The 22,339-nt window shown below is 43.0% G+C and overlaps 3 protein-coding genes, 1 long non-coding RNA gene and 1 pseudogene across 4 annotated transcripts; 2 read left to right on the top strand and 3 right to left on the bottom strand.

Annotated features, from left to right (window-relative positions):
- Positions 1–3,084: 3,084 nt before the first annotated feature.
- Positions 3,085–5,171, bottom strand: LOC140972389 (uncharacterized). Its single transcript, XR_012174503.1, has 3 exons — positions 4,170–5,171; positions 3,631–3,701; positions 3,085–3,175 (listed from the first exon to the last, which is right to left on the bottom strand). It is a non-coding gene; the product is annotated as an uncharacterized lncRNA (long non-coding RNA).
- Positions 5,172–6,226: 1,055 nt separating this feature from the next.
- Positions 6,227–8,428, top strand: LOC140972660 (uncharacterized). The gene is made up of 2 exons (XM_073435037.1): positions 6,227–7,313; positions 7,422–8,428. Exons 1-2 carry the CDS (start codon positions 6,227–6,229, stop codon positions 8,426–8,428), a joined length of 2,094 nt encoding a protein of 697 aa, XP_073291138.1.
- A 3,990-nt stretch (positions 8,429–12,418) lies between these two features.
- On the bottom strand, positions 12,419–13,166 carry LOC140972390 (uncharacterized). The gene is made up of 2 exons (XM_073434831.1): positions 13,058–13,166; positions 12,419–12,970 (listed from the first exon to the last, which is right to left on the bottom strand). The coding sequence occupies exons 1-2, from the start codon at positions 13,112–13,114 to the stop codon at positions 12,473–12,475; spliced, it is 555 nt and encodes a 184-aa protein (XP_073290932.1). The 5' UTR covers positions 13,115–13,166; the 3' UTR covers positions 12,419–12,472.
- A 3,833-nt stretch (positions 13,167–16,999) lies between these two features.
- Positions 17,000–19,295, bottom strand: LOC140972391 (uncharacterized; annotated as a pseudogene).
- Positions 19,296–20,150: 855 nt separating this feature from the next.
- LOC140972661 (LOB domain-containing protein 12-like) lies at positions 20,151–20,573 on the top strand. Its single transcript, XM_073435039.1, has one exon. The coding sequence runs from the start codon at positions 20,151–20,153 to the stop codon at positions 20,571–20,573; it is 423 nt and encodes a 140-aa protein (XP_073291140.1).
- The last annotated feature ends 1,766 nt before the right edge of the window (positions 20,574–22,339 follow it).

Consider the following 22,339-nt stretch of genomic DNA (forward strand, 5'->3'; position numbering starts at 1 on the left):
CCGAGGTTCGTCTCACGTTTTTGGAAGAGCTTCCAAGAGGCCATGTGAACGAAAGTCACTCTTAGTACGGCCTACCACCCTCAAACCGATGGCCAAACTGAGAGAAAAATTCAAACCTTGGAAGACATGCTGCGAGCGTGCGCCCTAGAATTCAGTAGTAATTGGAGCAATCATCTGCCATTGATCGAGTTTGCGTATAATAACAGCTATAACAGCAGTATTGGGATGGCTCCATATGCAGCTCTGTATGGAAGGAAATGTCGGTCACCCTTAGATTGGGATGAAGTGGGAGAAAAGGCAATAGTAGGACCCGAGCTCGTACAGATAACCATAGACAAGGTTACAGTCGTCCGAGAGAAACTCAAGACAGCCCAAGACCGACAGAAAAGTTGGGCAGATCTGAAAAGAAGGCCAGTGGAATTCAACGTTGGCGATAAGGCCTACGTAAAAGTCTCGCCTATGAAAGGAGTTGTCCGATTCAGCAAAGCTGGGAAGCTGAACCCCCGTTATGTAGGACCCTTCGAAATTTTGGAAAAGGTGGGTACACTGGCATACAGATTGGTACTGCCGCCAAACATGTCAAGAATTCATAATGTTTTCCACGTGTCCCAACTACGGAAATACATCTCGGATCCAAGCCACGTGTTGGAAGTGGAACCGCTCATGATCGAAAGTAACTTGGGAGAAGAGCTGAAGTACGAAGAAATTNTCCACGTGTCCCAACTACGGAAATACATCTCGGATCCAAGCCACGTGTTGGAAGTGGAACCGCTCATGATCGAAAGTAACTTGGGAGAAGAGCTGAAGTACGAAGAAATTCCCATCAGGATTGTGGACACCAAAGACCAAGTACTAAGGCGACGAATCATTCCCTACGTCAAGGTGCAATGGTCTAACCACACTGAAAGAGAAGCCACATGGGAGCTAGAAGAAAGGATGAGGAACCAATACCCTTACCTCTTCGTAGACCTAGTCAACCCAAGTTTCGAGGACGAAACTTCCCATAAGGAGGGAGGGATGTAAAATCCAGGATTTTTGATTTTATAATGATAATATTTTGTACCAAGATTTGCAAGATTTTTGAAAATAGAATGGATAATTTTATCTTGAGCATTATTTGGAACTCAAGAATTTAATTAATATCGTGCATATTTTTCGTAATTTGAGATATGCAGAAAAATACATGGATAAAGATTTAAGCAGGAAGATAACTCAATCTTGAAATAGATATCATAGGATTTTCAAAAATGTTGAAGGATTTAGGGAGGATTTTCAAAATTTATGAGATATAGGGAAAGTCTACACGATATAAAATACAGGCTTGGGAAAATTTAAAAGTTTAGCTACCAGGACTTTTGGAGAAAAATCAAAATCCTATTTTGGAAAAATACCACTAAATTTCGGATTTAGGGAGGGAAACTTTTGGGATTTAAGAAATATAATTTTTATTATATTGAGGGACAAAAAGTCTACCGAATATTGGAAATTAGACTCAAAGTAGAAATTTTGCAGGCTGGACATGGCATAATTTCGAAATTATCCAAGGGTAGGATATCAAGATTTCGAAATTATCATCAAGGATCAGGGATAAAAATTTAGATTAGATCACGATTCTAGATGAAGATTTGATTCAATTCAAACGCGCGGATGACACCTATCGAGATAGCAGCCAACCCCTATAAATAGGAGGGCCCTATAACTCGAAAATCACACATCATAACTCACCAAATTTTCGAGTTTGCTCTCCCTAGTTTCCCTAGGAATTTTCGAGTTTTGCTCAGCCGAGTAGCGAAGCGCTGCCGTCAAGTCGCCGAAGAGGAAATTTTCGAAATTTCCTGTGCAAGCCACCCTAGCTTTTCACGTTTTTCAGCAAGAATTTAAGGTAAGTGGGCTTGTTTTAAATGTGTAATTTCGGTGTATGCATTTTCGTTTTTTTGAAATTTCGGTCGAGTACAATTCTCTTTCTACCCCTTCTGGTTATGATTTCTGCATGGGTTTTATGTTGACACTGTGAGGATTCAACTTGATATGGGAGGGAATCCCAACTATGATATGACCCTCATACGGTGGGGATATAACCGATTCGGCCTCGCCCCCTTAGAGGAATAAAAATTAGGGACTGAATTCAGTAAACCATTGAAAGTAGAGGAATCTCAGTGTCAGGTCAAGGATACGAATGTGGTATGAGTCAAAATATGCATGGTGTGTGTGTGTATGTATTTCGAAAATATATGTGCATGTTGTTGTGTACTCGAACGGCCCCCACTTGCTGAGTATTTCCCAAAATACTCACCCCTTACTCTCCCCTCCCCAGATAAATCAGAAGAACAGGTTGAGGAAGAAGAGTCGGAACAATTCTGGGGATGGTGATTTCGAGATTTAGTCTTGGCCATGTTCTCATTATTTTCGAATTTTAGAAGTTTAATTTTCATGTAAAACGTTTCCGCATTTATTTATTTTTCAGTTGTAAAGACAATGTCCAAACTTTGCGAATTTATGAAATAAACTGGTTTCGATTTATACTGTGCTACGAGGCTGGTTGTTTTTCGATTGTGTGATTGATGAACAACGCCGATGTTGACCAACCCCGATTTCGGGGCGTGACAAGCAGCTTCCAAAATCTAAACCATATTTATAAATGATCACGCCATTTACATGCGTCCAAGTGGGAGACTTAAATTTAAAAAAAAAAAAAAAAAAGTGGAATGCTAGTACCGTTTGGTGATGAATTAGCATCAGATTGTTATTTCTATTAACATAAAACAGATTGTTTCACACAAATTAGGAAAACCCCAAATGAGAATACTTCCTAGACTATGCCACACACAAATCGAGAGTGGCCATAAAAGCCAAAAACTAATATCCCTCTTCTCAGTCAATATACATGGTTTGATTCATAGTATTTCTTTAATTGTGCCTCCGATCCTCCTCGGATGACGGAGTTTGAGCAGGAAAGATAGGAAGAGTAAACAATTGTTGAGAAATATAAGGTTATGGTGGCTTCCTTCAGCCTCTCAACAAACCTGAAAAGACATATTCACACAAATATTATAAAAAAACGATATATTAAAAATCGAACAAATTAAATGCACATACCTTGTTGTTGACCAGCCCTCTTATCCTTGATTAAGGCGACCTCCAGAACACGTCCACGTTTGTCAAACAAAGGTCGTATCTAAACTGATTCGATGAAAGGAACAATAAATAGTAAAAACACAAAAAGGCTAATGATTGATCAGATTAATCAAAGCTGAAACTCAATGCATCGCATTAAAAAGTAAAATTCATTTGTTTCTTCATCTTGTAAATTTAAACACACCTGAGATTGCAGACTAATATAATTATATGAAACGTTTTGTGATCAAAACAAATGACAATGCCATTAATAAAAAGTATTTTCTCCTTGTACATCAAGCGACGATAAACAATTAGTAATAAATCACACTACTTTTATGCATCTATATATGGTGTGCTATTAGCATCTACTCGTACAAGAAACTAATCAGAAGATAAACGACACAGATAGAAAGGACAAATCACAGAGCCAACAAACCTCTTTAAAGTCAAGGCCAAGTTTAAAGTCGTTGTGAATTTGTAACAACATATAATTCATCAATACAACAAACTTACATCTACTTCTGTGGCTGTCCTCGGAACATATCCAACGAAAAGCTTGACGAAACTACCTCCATCAACTTGGTCTGATAATAAATTAATACAGACAAATGCATCTTATAGAATTTAGCTATCAGTTGTATACAAAAATGTGGACGAAGGAAAATAATTAGTAAAGAGAATAAAACTATAAAACAAAATTATAAACCATATTCAAGTATGTAAACATTACTTCATTAATACATTCTCAAAATTCAAAGCCTACTAACAGTGCAGCCACGGCATATGAACATAAATCCCAAAGCCCTATACGTAATATAAACAACTCATTGCAGGCTCAACACCTAATGTCAGCCGCAAAACTCAAATTTTGATCTGTATTAAGCTAATCATTTGATTGTCATTCTGTGCAAGCTATATTACATGCATGCTAGCAACAAAATTCTATCCTACAGAAAATATTTTGCTGCAGATCAGTAAATGCGTGCAGCCAACCGAAGCTCTAAATGTAACCTAGAAAATATAATTCACTTTAAAATCTGAATTGTAAGTACCTCGGGACCTTTCTCTACCATAAAAAGAATATCCTCGCTTCGGCCCAGAAAGAAAGGGTGGTGTTCCGCGGTTATTGTCCAAACCAAATCCTCCATCATCTCTATCCACTGATCGGAACATTTCATCACCACCACCCATTGGTCTTAAACTGCTAGCATCACTGCCCGTTGGCCAGAACTTTCCAACATCTTCTGGTTATGGTTAAGGGATGATGGAAAGGGTGACCATGCTAAGGGAAAAGTCATTTCCATAATTCACGTGGTGTAAGGCTTACGGACTGTTTGACATTATGCTGAGCTAGAAATGTTTAGCCTGATTATTGCACCTTAAGTAGAAATATATCCACCGTCCGTCAGTAACTTTTTTTTTGTTTGAGCAACAAAGGAATGGCATGTGGAGCTTCGACATGCACTGTTTGGACTATGATTCGATTCATATCTCTATTTGCTTCTTTTGCATGCTTTGGTGTAGGATACGTTCTTCACTCTAGATCAGATCCTTGTTTAGCATTAGAACCGAAATATACGACGGTCAGTCACAATTGCGGCACGGAATGGATATCTGGTTTAGGTAAGGCGGTTGGCATTTGGACAGGTTGCGGTGTTTTTATGGGAACTTGTTATTTTTTTGAGAAGATAACTAAAATACATCGTACTAGTTTGAACAAAATAAATCGTTTTTGTGCCAGATTACTATTAGAAACTGTTGAGACGGGAGCAATTATTGTTTGCTCTGTTGCATCAACAGAAGCAAGCGGTCATGTTGCGACAAAAAACTGTAAACCGTTGGTAGATGAGCAGAAAGCTTCTATTCTCTGCATTGTCTCTGTTCTTTTAATGATGGTGGTGGTGCGAAGTTCCTGGCATTATGGCGTGTTTGACATCATTTATGCAACTTTCCTTTCAATCTTGTTAGGTCTTGGAAAGACCAATCTGTTAGGTATTTTTGCTGCTGCTTCGATTTGCTGCTGTTACCGTGTCTTAGTTTTCATTGCTAAAGAAATCAAGAGATGCTGCTTTGGATATGTGGATACTTTTGAACAACTGATAGATACGGCACACACATGTGTTACCGAGTCTCGTGGATATCTGAATGATTTGGAAGCAAATCTTCTAGGAGGGGGGATGAGCCGGAGGGGCCGATACAGACGACGTTGCGGAGCTTGAGGGAGCAACTCAACCATCTGGAAAATGCGATCCCCTAGAAGGAAGACGGGGAACTTGAGGGATGCAATTTTGAATGAGATTTTGAAACATACGATTTTTTGTTTTCTTGCTTGTTTTGTTTTTCTTTTCTGGTCTTTGACAAAAGATCTACATATGTCATATTTTCTTCCAGTTTCGTGGTAATATGATTCCCATGCACCCAATGAGAAAAAGTAAAAAGGATAATACTATTGTAATGATGTGGTTGATTTTAGTGGCAAATCAATATGGTGTGTAGTTTTAAACAAACAGGTTGATACCCCATGGATGAGCCCACTACCCCTGGCCCATCCCAAGCCCAAATGGAAGACAGGCCCATCAAGGGCACATGTATTCTCCTATAAATATCAGGTTTGGGTGTTCATTTGATTCATTCACTATATTGTTTTCAGCAGCACCCTTAGCTGCTCCCCTCATATATCCTCAGTCTCTGACTTGAGCGTCGGAGGGGCTACGCCAGGACGCCCTCCTGACCCCCTTCTAACGGTCTTATTTGTGATTTCAGGCTCAGGACAATTTCAACCCTGCGTCTGGATTAGTGACCCTCGCCGGAATCGGACCCTAAATTTCCCGTGAGTATCACTTGGCGCCGTCTGTGGGAAAACTTGAGTTGAGACGTAGAGATGGTAGGCAGGAAAGGAAGTAGAAGGGCTACCTCAGCATCATCGCGTCCTCAGAGGGGACCCGAACAGTCTCATGTTGTGGCAAGACATGAACAACCTCGTCAAGAGACAAGAACCGAGCAGCCCCTTCACGAGACAAGGGTCGAGCAAACCCGTCCCAATGAGAATGTGGGGAACTTGACCCTGGAGCAGTTGGGCCAATTTATCACCCGAACAGTGGATGAGGCCATGAAAAGGAATCAAGAGTCTGTGTTTGTAGAGGAACAGGCCGCCCGTCAGGAACGTGAGGAAAATGTTGAAGTCCACCAGAGCATGGTGGAGGAGACGCAACCCCTCCCAACTGGGGAGATTAGTGAGATGGGGGAGATGTGGAAGGAGATACGGAGGTTGAGGGAGCAGGTAGGAAGCAGAGCGCCGGTACCCAAGAGAGGAAGCCCTTTTTCACTAGCCATCTTGGAGGAAGGGCTTCCTCCGAATTTCCGACAATCTAACATTGGTGAGTATGACGGACATACTGACCCCGAGGAACACTTGGGGAGATTTGAAAATGCGGCTTTGTTGCACCAATATTCAGATGGAGTCAGGTGCAGGGTGTTTCTGGGCACGTTGGTGAGGTCAGCCCAGCAGTGGTTTAACACCCTGCAGCCCAACTCCATACAGTCTTTTGAGGATTTTGCTACAGCTTTCTTGCACCGATTTGCCAGCAGCAAGAGGCACCAGAGAAATTATTTGAGCTTGTTCGTGATGAAACAGCAAGAGACTGAAACTTTGCGAGAATTTGTTCAGCGTTTCAACAGTGCAGCGCTGGAGATATCGACGGCTACCCCTGACATCATGATAAGTGCCTTTACACAAGGACTGAGGGGAGGGGAGTTTTTCAAGTCGCTGTTCAAGAAGCCTCCGTCGAGCTATGATGACTTGCTGGCTCGGGCGGAGAAGTATGTAAATCTAGAGGATGCCCAACGGTATAGAAGGATGGAGCAGCGGCCCGAGGGAAGTAGGATGGAGAGGGGAGAGAGAGGAGGTAGGAAGAGGGGTTCAGTGGAGAAGGAGGAGGACAGAAATAGAAGTAGAGGACAATTCTCATCACATGTTCCTCTGAACAGGAATCGCGATAAGGTAATGGAGGTGAAGGAGCCAGAGGGAAGGTGGGAGAAGTCGCAGAGAGCGGAGGACGGTGTTAGGATGCCTCCGACGGACAAACGAGAGGCATCCTCATCCGGGGACCGACCGAAACCTCGCCTGTCTCCTAGGCGAGGTCGAGGTCCTCCTTGGATCAACCAGAGGGTCGGAGAGCCGAGAAGAGAAGGGCGGGGTCGGGATGTTCCTCGGGAACCTGTTGAGCCGAGGAGGAGAGCAGATGAAGATAACCACCCCACGAGAGGAATGATTCACATGATCTCGGGGGGTGCTACTGATGGAGACTCTGGGCGAGCTCGGAAAGCACATGGGAGGAGGTTGGAGAATTTGGAGATATCCAGGGGTGCAGACTTACCCCAAGATCCTGTCATCAGCTTCGGGCCGGAAGACCTTCGAGGTATCGTGGCTCCTTATAACGATGCCTTGGTGGTGACAGCCACTATTGCCAACTACGATGTGGCAAGGATCTTCATTGATAATGGGAGCTCTGTAAATATATTGTTCAAGAGCACGTTGGATCAGATGAAGGTGGAAGGGTTCGAGTTTGATTCGGTCTCCACTCCTCTGTATGAGTTCGCGGGACATGCCATTCCGCCGCTGGGTCAAATTACTCTTCCCCTATCTTTGGGGCGTGACCCTCAGCGGGTAACAAAGATGATAACATTTACAGTGGTAGATACCCCCTCATCGTATAATGGAATCCTGGGGCGGCCAACCTTAAAGGATTTCAGAGCCGTAGCCTCCGCGTATCATCAGAAGATGAAGTTTCCTGTGGGGAAGGAAGTGGGAGTCTTGTGCGGGGACCAGAAGGTCGCGCGTCGGTGTTATGAAGGGACGGTGAAGGAGGAGGGGAAGAGGGCGCGGGTGGAAGTTAATATGATTAGAAGGGGGAGGAGGGGGTTGCCCGTAGCGAGGAAGGAGGTTTGGGAGGTTATGGAGGAAGAACCGGAGGTCATAGTGCTGGGACCTGAAAAGAAAATGCTCAGAATAGCCCGTGACCTTGACCTAAGGGTTAAGGAGGAACTCATTGCTTTCTTACAGGCCAATCTCAGCGTGTTCGCTTGGTCAGCTCAAGAGCTCACTGGGATGGCCCCGGATGTGGCGGAGCATCGGTTGAACATCTTGTCGAATGCTCGCCCAGTAAAACAGAAGAAAAGACATTTCGGGCCTGAGAAAGAGAAAGTTATACAGAAAGAGGTCGGTGAATTGCTTGAGGCTGGGCACATTCGAGAAGTGCAATTCCCTACTTGGCTATCGAATGTTGTCCTAGTCCCGAAGAGTTCAGGGTAGTGGAGGATGTGTGTGGACTTCAGAGATCTCAACAAGGCATGTCCTAAAGATTGTTATCCTTTGCCTCGGATAGATCAGTTGGTGGACTCAACAGCTGGACATCAGTATTTGTGCATGCTGGACGCTTATCAAGGGTACCATCAAATCCCTTTGGCTGTGGAGGATCAGGATAAAGTGAGTTTCATCACCTCTGAAGGAACTTTCTGTTACGTTGTCATGCCCTTTGGACTCAAAAATGCCGGAGCCACGTATCAGCGGTTGATGGATAGAGTCTTTTCTGAGCAGGTGGGAAGGAATGTCGAAGTGTATGTGGACGACATCATGGTAAAGTCTAAGGATTCAACACAGCTCATACCTGACTTAATGGAGACCTTTTCCACCCTCAGGTCCTATAGGCTGAAGTTGAATCCTCAGAAGTGTAGTTTTGGGGTGAGGAGCGGGAAGTTCCTGGGTTATATGGTGACAGAAAGGGGGATCGAGGCCAACCCCGAGAAAGTTCAAGCTATCCAAGATATAGTCTCTCCCCAGGGACCTAAAGATGTTCAGCAGCTGACAGGTAGGATTGCTGCGCTGGCACGCTTTATCTCGAGGTCCGCCCACCGAAGCTTACCATTCTTCCGGACCTTGCGTAAAGCGAGAAAATTTGAGTGGGGTCCAGATTGCGAGAAGGCTTTCACATAATTGAAGGAGTACCTTGCCGAGCTTCCTGTCCTGGCCAAACCGGCGGTGGGTGAGCCTTTGTGGGTATATTTATCTGCCACTGAAGGGGCTGTAAGTTCAGTCCTTGTTAAGCTAGAGGGGTCAGTTCAGCAGCCGGTGTACTATGTTTCGCATGCACTCAAAGGGGCAGAGATCCGATACTCGGGGTTGGAAAAATTGGCTTTGGCTTTGGTAGTGACAGCAAGACGCTTGAGGCCCTACTTCCTATCTCATCCGATTGTGGTGCTCACTAACAGTCCATTGGGCAGAATCCTAACTCATTCGGATATGTCTGGCCGTTTGATCAAGTGGACTACTGAGCTGGGCGAATATGACATCCAGTATGAGCCAAGAACATCTATCAATGCACAAACCTTAGCCGATTTTCTGGCTGAGACCGTGCATCAAGAAAATGAGGACCCTTGGAAAGTGTATGTGGATGGTTCCTCTTCTAAAGAGGGAAGCGGGGTGGGGGTGGTACTGATTTCACCAGCTGGGGAGGAGGTGAAATTAGCGGTTAGGTTGGATTTTCGAGCATCCAACAATGAGGCAGAATATGAGGCTGTGTTGGCAGGACTTCGAGCAGCCATGAATGTGGGAGCTACCCGGGTACTTATTTTTTCTGACTCTCAGCTGGTGGCACAACAGATGAAGGGAGCGTATGATGTGAAAGATGAGAAACTTATTGAGTATGCTCGAGAAGTGGACAGGGTCAGAGAGAAGTTCACAGAGATTACATTTGTACAGATTCCACGGAAAGAGAATGAAAAGGCAGACACTCTGGCCAAAATGGCTGGGACAATGGGAAGTTGGAAGAATAGAGATGTGGTCTTTCAGGTCGAACTCACACCTCACATGAGTTCACCTGCAGTTGAGCAAGAGGAAGAGGATTGGAGAACCGCTATAACTGATTACTTGAAGGAGGGAAAGCTTCCTGATGACCCTCGCGAGGCTCGTAAGTTGAAGACGAAATGTTCACGTTATGTGATAGTCGGAGAAGTGTTGTTTAGGACGTCTTTTGCAGGGCCGCTTCTTAGGTGTTTGAGTTATCAAGAGGCTGATTATGTGCTCCGAGAAGTTCACGAGGGATGTTGTGGAAATCATCTAGGGGCTTATGCATTGGCGAGGAAAGTGCTGCTCGCCGGTTATTCTTGGCCCTCAGTGCTGCATGATGCTCAAGAGTTAGTGATGTCTTGTGATAGTTGTCAACGTCATGCCCGGTTGCAACACCGACCGGCCGCGATGATGAAGGCTGTCACGGCCGCTTGTCCTTTTGACCAGTGGAGAATGGATATTGTGGGACCTTTTCCTATAGCTCCTGCTCAGAAGAAATTCCTTTTGGTAGCAGTTGACTATTACTCAAAATGGGTGGAAGCAGAGCCTCTGGCCAGAATCACTGAGAATGACGTCCTGAAGTTCCTGCGGAAGAGTATAGGATGCAGATACGGGGTACCTAGGAGACTGATATCCGATAATGGGAGACAGTTCCAAGGGGCCAAGATCCAAGCTTGGTGTAAAGAGATGAAGATCCAACAAGTCTTTACCTCTGTAGCTTACCCACAGAGTAATGGTCAGGTGGAGGTGATTAATCGGACTCTGGTGCAGGGTCTAAAGGTTCGACTTGGCAGAGCTAAGGGTAATTGGGTGGAGGAGCTACCAAGTGTCCTATGGGCATACCGAACCACTCCGAGAGAAGGAACCAAAGAAACTCCTTTCAGTTTGGTCTACGGTAATGAGGCAGTGCTCCCGGCTGAGATTGGGTTGGAATCGGAAAGGGTAGTGTTTTATGACGAGGACAATGATGCGAGACGCGCTACTGACCTTGATCTTTTGGAAGAAAAGAGAGAGGCTGCCAGCATTCACCTGGAAGCTTATAAGAACCGCATTGCACAGTCTTATAATCGAAGAGTCATTCAGTGAAACTTTCAGGTAGGTGACTTGGTTCTGAGGAAGGTGCAAGAGGAGCAGAGAGGAAAGTTGGACCCAAAATGGGAGGGCCCCTTCAAAGTGATCGAAAGGCTGAGCTCTGGAGCCTATTACTTAGAGGATGTGCAAGGCAAGGCTTTGAAGAGGCCTTGGAACGCTTATCACCTTGGAATTCATTATTCTTGATTTCATCATTGATGTATTTTATTTTCTGAATTTCCTTATGTAATCCGTTGGAATTCAATAAAATCAAGCTCTTTTTTTTTTTAGTTCATGAATGTTGTTGTATTGTGAAGGGGAGAAAAATTTCATTTTCCTACTAAGGCCTCGCCTAGTAGAGGAGCAGAGTGCAGGAGAAAAATTAAATTGTCCAGGAGCAGAGGTCAGGAGAAAAACTTCATTTTCCTACTAAGGCCTCGCCTAGTAGAGGAGTAGAGTGCAGGAGAAAAATTTCATTCTCCTACTAAGGCATCGCCTAGCAGAGGAGGTAGAGGGTGGAGGTGTTGAATTTCTTTTTTCCTGCTAAGGTATCGCCTAGCAGAGTCGTTAGAGGCTGGGGGAGTTGAATAGTTAGTTTCCTGCTAAGGCATCGCCTAGCCGAGGAGTTAGAGGGTGGGGGTGGTGAATTTTTATTTTCCTGCTAAGGCATCGCCTAGCCGAGGAGTTAGAGGGTGGGGGTGCTGAATTCTTATTTTCCTGCTAAGGTATCGCCTAGCAGAGGAGTTAGAGGGTGGAGGGGTTGAATTTCTCTTTTCCTGCTAAAACATCGCCTAGCAGAGGAGTTAGAGGGTGGGGGTGTGAAATTTGTATTGCCCTGCTAAGGTATCGCCTAGCAGAGTCGTTAGAGGCTGGGGGAGTTGAATAGTTAGTTTCCTGCTAAGGCATCGCCTAGCAGCGGAGTTAGAGGGTGGGGGTGTTGAATTTTTATTTTCCTGCTAAGGCATCGCCTAGCAGCGGAGTTAGAGGGTGGGGGTGTTGAATTTTTATTTTCCTGCTAAGGTATCACCTAGCAGAGGAGTTAGAGGATGAGGGTATTGAATTTTTATTTTCCTGCTAAGGTATCACCTAGAAGAGGGGTTAGAGGGTGGAGGTGTTGAATTTCTCTTTTCCTGCTAAGGCATCGCCTAGCAGAAGAGCTAGAGGGTAAGGGCGTCGAATTTTTACTTGCTTGCTTAAGGTATGCCGACTAGAAGAGAAGGAGAGTTGGATATTTTATTAGCCCTTGTGGTTTAATAACATCAAAGATAAATTCGTGAGAAGCAATAAATTCAAATGCAAAATACCCAAGGTTGCATAAAATGAGTTTCAAACATGCCAAAAGTGCGCGAAAGGAAATAATCAAGTGTAAACATCGCAAAATCGCATAATCCTACGGAAAGTAAAGCAGTGCAAAAAATAACATAAATAAAGGAGCTCGGTCTAAGAATCGGGGGGGAGACTCGATATGAAGCCCTCAAGGTCGATGAAGTCAGTAGGGGCCCCTGGCGGAGGATAGCCCTGAGTCTTGAAGAGGCTGACTGCACCCTCGAAACCCACCCCCAGGTAGTGAAAAGCTTTCGGACCACAGATCTCGACAAATTCGTCGGATTTGAGAAATTCCTCTTTGAAGGAGGAGGCTTCTGCAGCATGTCGTGCCTTGGTGTCTGTAAGTTCAGCCTGTGAATTCTTTAATTCTTCCTTCAGCTTCTGGATCTCTTTAGCTTGGTCCTCTGTCAGCCGTTGAAACTCCTGTTTCTCCTTCAAGAGCTCGCCACATTGAGCTTGGGACTCCGAAAGCTCCTTAACGTGTGTCGCTTTCGCTTCATCTAGGGTCGCCTGGAGTTGGTCGCAAAGAGCCTTACTTTCGCGTAAGTCATGGCAAGCGCTGGACAGGGTAGCATTGGCACGCTCCACCAACTCCCCTAAGTACATCATGCCCTGAGTAAGATAGATAAGAGTGAAAAACCGACAATAAAAGCAAGCATATATTGAATATCAGCCTAGAATCTGGAATGAGAAGTATACCTCAGCGATACTGCTGCATGTCCGGCGGGTAAGATCAGACCATCCCAGTGAACTCATGAACGTCGCATCTGCGTGGGAAGGAAGCTGATACAATATCTTCTGAGCTAAATGAGAAGGACCTCGACCAACGATGACCGACTCCGACGTGTATAAGGGGTGTATACTCGGCCCAGTGATAGGCCCATCATCCGACTCGGGTGCTTCCGGAGAAGAGACCGTTGTGGCTGAGATCTCAGAAATCTTGCGCTTACCCTTCTGTGGAATGGACAGGCCAGGCTCGGCGGATGTCTTTTCTTTGCCAGATGGAGGATGTGATTCAGCCTGAAGAGGTGGGGAGGAGGCTCGCTCCTGAGTGGAAGAGGAGGAGCCTGCCTTCTTCTTCGTTGCCGGGGTGGGCAGGCCAGCAGGTTTTGTCGCGGTGGTAGAGCATGTTCCCTTCATCCCCATCTTGAGTGCTGAGGCAACTGACTTCTGAGGTACTGATGATGAACCCTCAGTCTTCTTCTTTGCAATTTCACGGAGAAATAGAACATTCATAACTCTAGTACCTGCAAGCAAAGACAATAAACCAGATGAGAGTGTTATCAGGTAACGTAATAAGTAAAAAGAAAAACGAGAAACATAAAAAGTGAGAGTATCTACCAGCATTCTCCTGCAGCTTAATTTTCGCGGGACTTAACCCGGCGTGGCACAGAAGAGCTTCAGACAGGAGTTGGGGAATACTAAAACATCGATCTCCTAACACACTCATTATCTGCAGATACTCCTTATCTTTCTTATAATCCTTGGAAAGGTCGGGCTTAGTGAAAGTAGGGTACCAATCCGTAAAGCAAGTTAATTCCTTAGGAGGCTGGATAAAGAAGTAATATTTTTTCCAGTCCTTCACATGACTGGGGGCCCCGTCGAAAAGTTTGTGGCTGGATCGGGAGGTCACATTGAAAGGTCCCTCTTTTGATCTGGACAGAACTAAGAAGTAGGAAAAAGTGGTGCAGCTCAAAGGGAGATCTAAGGCCCTGAGTAACACAACGAAACAACTTATTAAACGGAAAGCATTGGGCGTGAGTAAACCTAAATGCACCTGGTAGTGTTTGCTCAATTCTTGGAAAAAATCGCACAGGGGGAAACGAAGACCGGCATCAAAATGATGCTGAAAGAAGTTATAATAGCCCTTGGGGGCTAAATAAGGTCGGTCCTCTGGACTAGGAATGATAATATGATGAGAAGAGGGAATATGCCACAAATTCCTAAGTTTTGACTCACTACCAGGAGGAATGTGGGATGACAAGTGACCGTACCATAAGTTATCTGCTTCAGATATGTTCATTTGTTGGTTCACGTGACGGACTTCCTTACCAGGACGATTATGGGTGGTGGCTTCCTCCTCATGGGAATCGAGGGTAAATTCAGGATCAGTTAGGGAAGTCCTACTCGGGCTAGACTCACTAGACTCACTAGACCCGCTGGATCTTTCAGAATCACTCGAAGAACTAGACTCATAATCGGAGGAAGACATGATTTCGAAGTCAACTAAACAGATAAGGGAGAAAACTGACCCGGATGAGACGTGCAAAATACCCAAAAGATAGGTCCGCGAGGATGAGCCGACGACGAATACAAGGATGTCCGCGCGGCAAGTGGCCCGGTGAAGGCGAGCGTGCAACAGGTGGGCTCGGCGGGGGCGAGCGTGCGGCAGGGGCGCTGGGCGAACGTGGCAGGGGCACTGGGCGAGCGTGGCGTGGCGAAGGCGCTCGGACGCTGGGCGAGCGTGGCAGGGGCGAGGGGCGAGCGTGGCGGAGGAGCTCGGGCAGGCGCTGGGCGAGCAGGCAGGCAGTTGTGCGAGCACTCGGCGTGAGGCGAGCTGGCGCTCGGGTGAGCTTGGATCGGCGTGGGGTGAGAGGAGAGCGTGGGGTAGGCGCTGGGCGAGCAGGCAGGCGGCTGGGCTAGCACACGACGTGGGGCGAGCTAGCGCTCAGGCGAGCGTGAGGCAGGGCGCGCAAGTGGTCGGCCAGAGGAGGGGCGATGGTCTGGCGAGACGAGGGTGAAGAGCGCACGGCCGAGAGGGCGAGGGCGCACAGGGGTGAGGGCGAGGGCGAGGGCGGCGTGGCTAGGCGAGGCTGGGCTGGAACGCAGGGCGGGCTGGTGTAGGGCGAGCAGCGAGGCCGCGTGTGTAGACCAGGGTGATGGTCGGGCGAGAGGGGTTGTGCGGAGTAGGCGAGCAGCTGCGCGCTGAGTAGGAGACGCCGGGCGAGCGTGGCGCTTGTGTGCGCGAGCGTGGCTCGGGCGCTGGGTGAGCGCGGCAGAGGCGAGGGCTTGGCGGCGTCGGGCGAGGTCACGAGCGTGAGTGTAGAGTGAGAAGGTGGCCTGCGATGGTGGAGAGCTGGTGAAATAGTAGCAGAGGAAATTATATATGGGAGAAGTGAAAATGAAGTAAGAAGGGAACCCATATTTATAGGAGGAGTCCAGACCAAATCTTTCCTTTCAAGGCAGGATTACGATTTGATTTCTTTCCCTTCAGAACAAGATTGCGATATGATTTAATTTGTTTCCAAATCTTTGGAGACTGACGAACGGCAAAAAGAAAATGCATGCTTTGGTGTAGGATATGTTCTTCACTCTAGATCAGATCCTTGTTTAGCATTAGAACCGAAATATACGACGGTCAGTCACAATTGCGGCACGGAATGGATATCTGGTTTAGGTAAGGCGGTTGGCATTTGGACAGGTTGCGGTGTTTTTATGGGAACTTGTTATTTTTTTGAGAAGATAACTAAAATACATCGTACTAGTTTGAACAAAATAAATCGTTTTTGTGCCAGATTACTATTAGAAACTGTTGAGACGGGAGCAATTATTGTTTGCTCTGTTGCATCAACAGAAGCAAGCGGTCATGTTGCGACAAAAAACTGTAAACCGTTGGTAGATGAGCAGAAAGCTTCTATTCTCTGCATTGTCTCTGTTCTTTTAATGATGGTGGTGGTGCGAAGTTCCTGGCATTATGGCGTGTTTGACATCATTTATGCAACTTTCCTTTCAATCTTGTTAGGTCTTGGAAAGACCAATCTGTTAGGTATTTTTGCTGCTGCTTCGATTTGCTGCTGTTACCGTGTCTTAGTTTTCATTGCTAAAGAAATCAAGAGATGCTGCTTTGGATATGTGGATACTTTTGAACAACTGATAGATACGGCACACACATGTGTTACCGAGTCTCGTGGATATCTGAATGATTTGGAAGCAAATCTTCCATGAGGGGGGAATGAGCCGGAGGGGCCGATACAGACGACGTTGCGGAGCTTGAGGGAGCAACTCAACCATCTGGAAAATGCGATCCCCTAGAAGGAAGACGGGGAACTTGAGGGATGCAATTTTGAATGAGATTTTGAAACATACGATTTTTTGTTTTCTTGCTTGTTTTGTTTTTCTTTTCTGGTCTTTGACAAAAGATCTACATATGTCATATTTTCTTCCAGTTTCGTGGTAATATGATTCCCATGCACCCAATGAGAAAAAGTAAAAAGGATAATACTATTGTAATGATGTGGTTGATTTTAGTGGCAAATCAATCTGGTGTGTAGTTTTAAACAAACAGGTAGTCCAATCCAAGTAAAAAGAAAAGGAGCTTTATATTAAATATAATGAAATTTTAAGAATGTTAACACATTACTTGTGTTCTTCCAATTCACACACTGAACTTATATTACTGCCTCTATATTAGTGATATTTCTATTAGAGACTTTATATTACATAGAGATATTTGCTTCCAATATGATATATACGTATATCATAATATGTATTAAAGAATACATGGGCTCTGCTTAAATTCACACAGGATAGACCAATTCTTGGAACATACCCCTATTATAGTCGGGGATAGACCAATTCTTGGAACATACTACAACAGATTCTTCAGATTATAAGAATGATATTTTCAGATTATTGAACCTATTGATTCCTCAACCCAAGGTAGGATCTATATAATCTGCTTCAAACGTCATGCCAAATATCCAAAAGTTACACCGTATATACAAGAATATTTCAACAGATGAATATCAAAATGACAAATATTACTCGTTGATGTAAAGCCATGATGTGCTATGAACTTGAAACGAATCCCTCCTGAGGGATACCGGTCACACGAAGAACAGCCTGTGCACTCAATGGAGAAAGCTTTGACTGGCAGAAATGCTCCCAAGAAACTGTCGAGGGTTCCTCAGAAACAGTAGCAGTTGGTTCCAGGGGATGAGATTTTTCATATGCAGATTGCAACTCCAACAGCAAAGCTCGAGCAGCATCTCTGGACTCGGGAAGCTGGTCACTGAGCTGGGATGCACCTATTTGGATCAGTTTGTCGATGCCAAATTCTTCAATTCCATCAACTCCCTGGGAAAGGAAAACGAAAATTGAACGAATATTAATAGATGAAAAAGAAACTTGAAGTCATAAACAGAAAAACCAGTTCCGTTAAACGACATTAAAGTAATCTTAACTTCCAAACTTAGAGACATGTTAGGAAGTACACAACTTCATAATATAAAGTGAAACCAAGCACAAAGGGGAGGTGGGAGGGCACTAAACTCGTCTAAGAGTACTTACCAGACGAGGAACACTTCGAGAAATGCACATAGAAGCCTTTGCTCGAATTCGAGGATTCTTGTTCTTAATATGAGATTGCAGCTTGGGCAACAATACAAGAGGGGAAACCCAATTTGTCAGGGTAATTAAAGCACTTTCACCTGCCTCGCACACGAACCTCTTGTCTTGTGAAGATTTGAGAAGAAGTTGCACTAGCTAACAAGGGTAACAGCATTGCAGTTATAGATAGGAAGAGAGTAATTTTAGAAAATGGAAAACCCATAAAAAAGGAAGTACGCAGCAGCTAAATTTAGAATAAAACAATTTACCAGTGGATCAAGTGAATCAATCATGTCATCATTATATGCTTTAAAGATATCAGCTGAAGTCATAATTGCAGTTTTACAAACGGCACTTCTTGGGCTCTTTAGGGATTTCACCATTAAAGAAATCACATCATTCCTGATCAATTAAATCTATGAGTCACGAGACAGAAAATTCATGGAAGGCATAAAAAATTATGATATCAATTCGATCTTCAGGCTAAGAACACTATTTGCTGATTGATACTTACAGCATGCCAGCAATTTCCTCCCTTGTGATATATAGACAATCTACGAACATTGTTGAGTGCATCACACACCGAAACCCAGTCTTTGGAACCTAGTTCCAGTAAGAGTGTCTAAACGCCAGAATGTAAGAAAGAATGTATAAATATATAAATTTTTAGGAGCTATTTATAAGGGTACAAGCAAGAATGCATGAGTGCACACTCACATTCACACCAAGAATCTTGGGAAATGTTGATAAACACGGATAGGGCTACATAAAAAAAAAAATACCTTTAGACAGTTTTCTACATCTTCTACATCCTCCAACTTCTCAGATTCAATGTACTCTACTTCAGAATTTTCCACCCCTTCCCCAGAATTTTCAGATCCATCTCTCTTACTGGGAGTGTCAAGCAGGGAAGCCATCTTTTTGTTTTGCCTATTTTCAACATTTTCATCCGCATGTTCAAAGTGAGGTTTGATAAAGTTTCCATTGCTGGAGCTTTCATTGATCCTCTCAGACTCAGGTATTTTATTGACATCTTTGAGAGCCATGCCTGACATTTTGGAAATAATTAACACTTATAAACAAGATTTAATTTATAGTGATAAATAATTTTTAAAAAAAAATCAATTCCTTGCTGCTGCGCCAAGAGAAACCAAGTGAAAACAAAATGAAACCTGATTAGTCGGGATTGATAAAATAAAACATATCAACTGATTAATTGATAAAAGAGAAGTAAACTTAAAGGCAATGGATCAACAATATGCAAAACAGATATGAATACATGTATCAATCAACTTACCATAGAGCACTTTCCTAGGCAACAAATCATCACAACTCACTTACAATATTTAAATATTTTCAAATTTTTTAGTCTAACAAAGGAGCAAATTGTTATGAACAATATATGGCCTTAAAAAAGAGCCAGTGGGGACACACCATGCAGAAACAGTTAGACGAATCTTTCATAAGTAGGGGAATATACACATTTTATATGACATCTTATCTTAAGTAATTTCAAATATAACATTCAGCATTTTGCGAATAATATTAATAATCAAATCAGACATAAGAGCATTGTAATGTGACAGATATTTCCACCTAACATATCATGTATTCAGACTATCAATTCACATCCGCCAATGGAATAAAAAAATCATGCATGAATTAATTAAAGAACATTAAATTTATTATTTAAATTTGTGTGTGCAGTATGCGACATATTCTATTTTCTACAAATTTAATCAATATATATTTTTTCTAACTATATATACATTTAGGACAACAATTACCGTACATGCATTTTGCTGTAATTTCCGGAAACTAAGTCATTTCTTGCAACGGGATGGAAAATTTTAAGAACATACTTCCATATTCTAAATATGGATGCCAATCAATCTCACTTTCCTAACATATTTTCCTTAAAAAATAAGTCGTCTAAATGCACGATTTGAGTCAATTTACCAAATGCTATCAGCTCGCTTCGAATTTCAAATTTACTTCCAAACTAATCAATCCAAATGTTAATTAGCCGTTGTCAATTTCTTCCTCTCCATATATTAAATATTGCAAAATCCCCTTAGATTCTATAAAACATTAGATTTTTCAAAAGATTTTTATATCTAGGAGGATTCGATGAACTCTACTCGTTGTGCTGCATGCCGATATCTGAGAAGAAGATGCCCTTCCGACTGTATATTCGCTCCTTATTTTCCTCCCGATGATCCAAAAAGATTTATTTGCGTCCACAAAATCTATGGAGCTAGCAATGTTGGAAAGATGCTTCAGGTTACTTGTATATTGTATCTGGATGTAGTATCGCGATATCTAATAAATGGGACTCTTTTTTTTTCAAAGTATTTCAAAAAAGTGATCCATTTTTTCAATAATTTTTTTATACTTCTTCAAAGTAGATCAGGAAAATAAAATATGGATCAGATTAATGATAATGCGCGTATAAAATAGAAAAATGGCAACAGCAAGCTCCGTCACCTTTTCTTGGTCCGAGTGTCTTTGTGACCCTATATATACAGCAAGTTTTGCTTCTGAAAAATTTTCTCGGCTTTTGATTTCTTACGACCAGGAACTTCCGGTGAATCGAAGAACGGAAGCAGCAGACTCCTTGTTCTTTGAAGCTCAATGTAGACTTCAAGATCCGGTATATGGTTGTGTGGGAACTGTCACAATTTTGCATCAACAGATACACGATGCGCAATGCCAACTAGCTAGGATTCAAGCACAAATTGCCGCACTCAGTGCTCAGTCCGCCCAACAAAATCAGTTTCATCATCATCATCAAGTTGAAGTTACGCCAACTTTCAATCCCATTTCCTCGCCGGCGCAGTATGATGTTGCAAACACAAATAATTGGTTCAACTTTAACTTACTGTAGATTTGTTGGCGTATTTGTTTCAAAGAAAAAAAATTATTTCCTTCATTTTTTTATTATTTTGCTGGCTGATTTAAAGAGACGGGTTCAATTTTTCAGATACAAGTTGGATTATATTTATTTATTTGCCAAGTTTCTTTAAAATGACATGGATTAAAAAAAACTAATGTTAAATATATACAACGTTTATTTTATGATAAACTGCTATACTTTTCAGACAAAGTTGCAATCCTTAATTTTTCTTAGAATTATTTTGAATTTGACATTAATGTACCGTTTATTCGATTTTCGAAAACAATTTATTCAAGTTATTGAATCAATACCATCACTTTTAGTAAATCGGAGGGTGATATTTTAAACAAATAGACAAAATATCAACTAAATAAACACTATCCTCAGCAGCACACTACGCCTCGTCAGCCACATCCACCTGTGTCTCGACCTCAGCCACATGAACGATGCCCTTTTCAATGCGTCGCTTCGCATAATCGAAATAATCAAAAATTAAAAGATAGTATATCAAAACTAAATCTTGAAAATTATGTGAATCTAAAACCAAAATTGAACATGTTAGTGTAAAAAAAAACTATTTTCTCAAATATTTGTTATGTTTTCAATGTGGTATCTTATAAATTTCTTGGTTATTTCAAAGTTTTTCACCAAAACATTATCACAGTATTCTAATTTCTAGGTTGTGTTGATAAAATACATAAACTTTTTAAAGATGTTTTGTCACGCCCCGAAACCGGGGTTGGTCAACATCGGCGTTGTTCATCAATCACACAACCGAAAAACAACCAGCCTCGTAGCACAGTATAAACCGAAACCAGTTTATTTCATAAATTCGCAAAGTTTGAACATTGTCTTTACAACTGAAAAATAAATAAATGCGGAAACGTTTTACATGAAAATTTAACTACTAAAATTCGAAAATAATGAGAACATGGCTAAGACTAAATCTCGAAATCACCATCCCCAGAATTGTTCCGACTCTTCTTCCTCAACCTGTTCTTCTGATTTATCTGGGGAGGGGAGAGTAAGGGGGTGAGTATTTTGGGAAATACTCAGCAAGTGGGGGCCGTTCGAGTACACAACAACATGCACATAAAATTTCGAAATACACACACACATACACACCATGCATACTTTGACTCATACCACATTCGTATCCCTGACCTGACACTGAGATTCCTCTACTTTCAATGGTTTGCTGAATTTAGTCCCTAATTTTTATTCCTCTAAGGAGGCGAGGCCGAATCGGTTATATCCCCACCGTATGAGGGTCATATCATAGTTGGGATTCCCTCCCATATCAAGTTGAATCCTCACAGTGTCAACATAAAACCCATGCAGAAATCATAACCAGAAGGGGGTAGAAGAAGAATTGTACTCGACCGAAATTTCAAAAAAACGAAAATGCATACACCGAAATTACACATTTAAAACAAGCCCACTTACCTTAAATTCTTGCTGAAAAACGTGAAAAGCTAGGGTTGCTTGCACAAGAAATTTCGAAAATTTCCTCTTCGGCGACTGGACGGCTGCGCTTCGCTACTCGGCTGAGCAAAACTCGAAAATTCCTAGGGAACTAGGGAGAGCAAACTCGAAAATTTGGTGAGTTATGAGGTGTGATTTTCGAGTTATAGGGCCCTCCTATTTATAGGGGTTGGCTGCTATCTCGATAGGTGTCATCCGCGCGTTTAAACTTGAATTAAATCTTCATCTAGAATCGTGATCTAATCTAAACCTTTATCCCTGATCCTGGATAA

This window comes from Primulina huaijiensis, chromosome 3 (assembly GCF_012295235.1).
Source record: "Primulina huaijiensis isolate GDHJ02 chromosome 3, ASM1229523v2, whole genome shotgun sequence".
NCBI classification, from domain to species: Eukaryota; Viridiplantae; Streptophyta; class Magnoliopsida; order Lamiales; family Gesneriaceae; genus Primulina; species Primulina huaijiensis.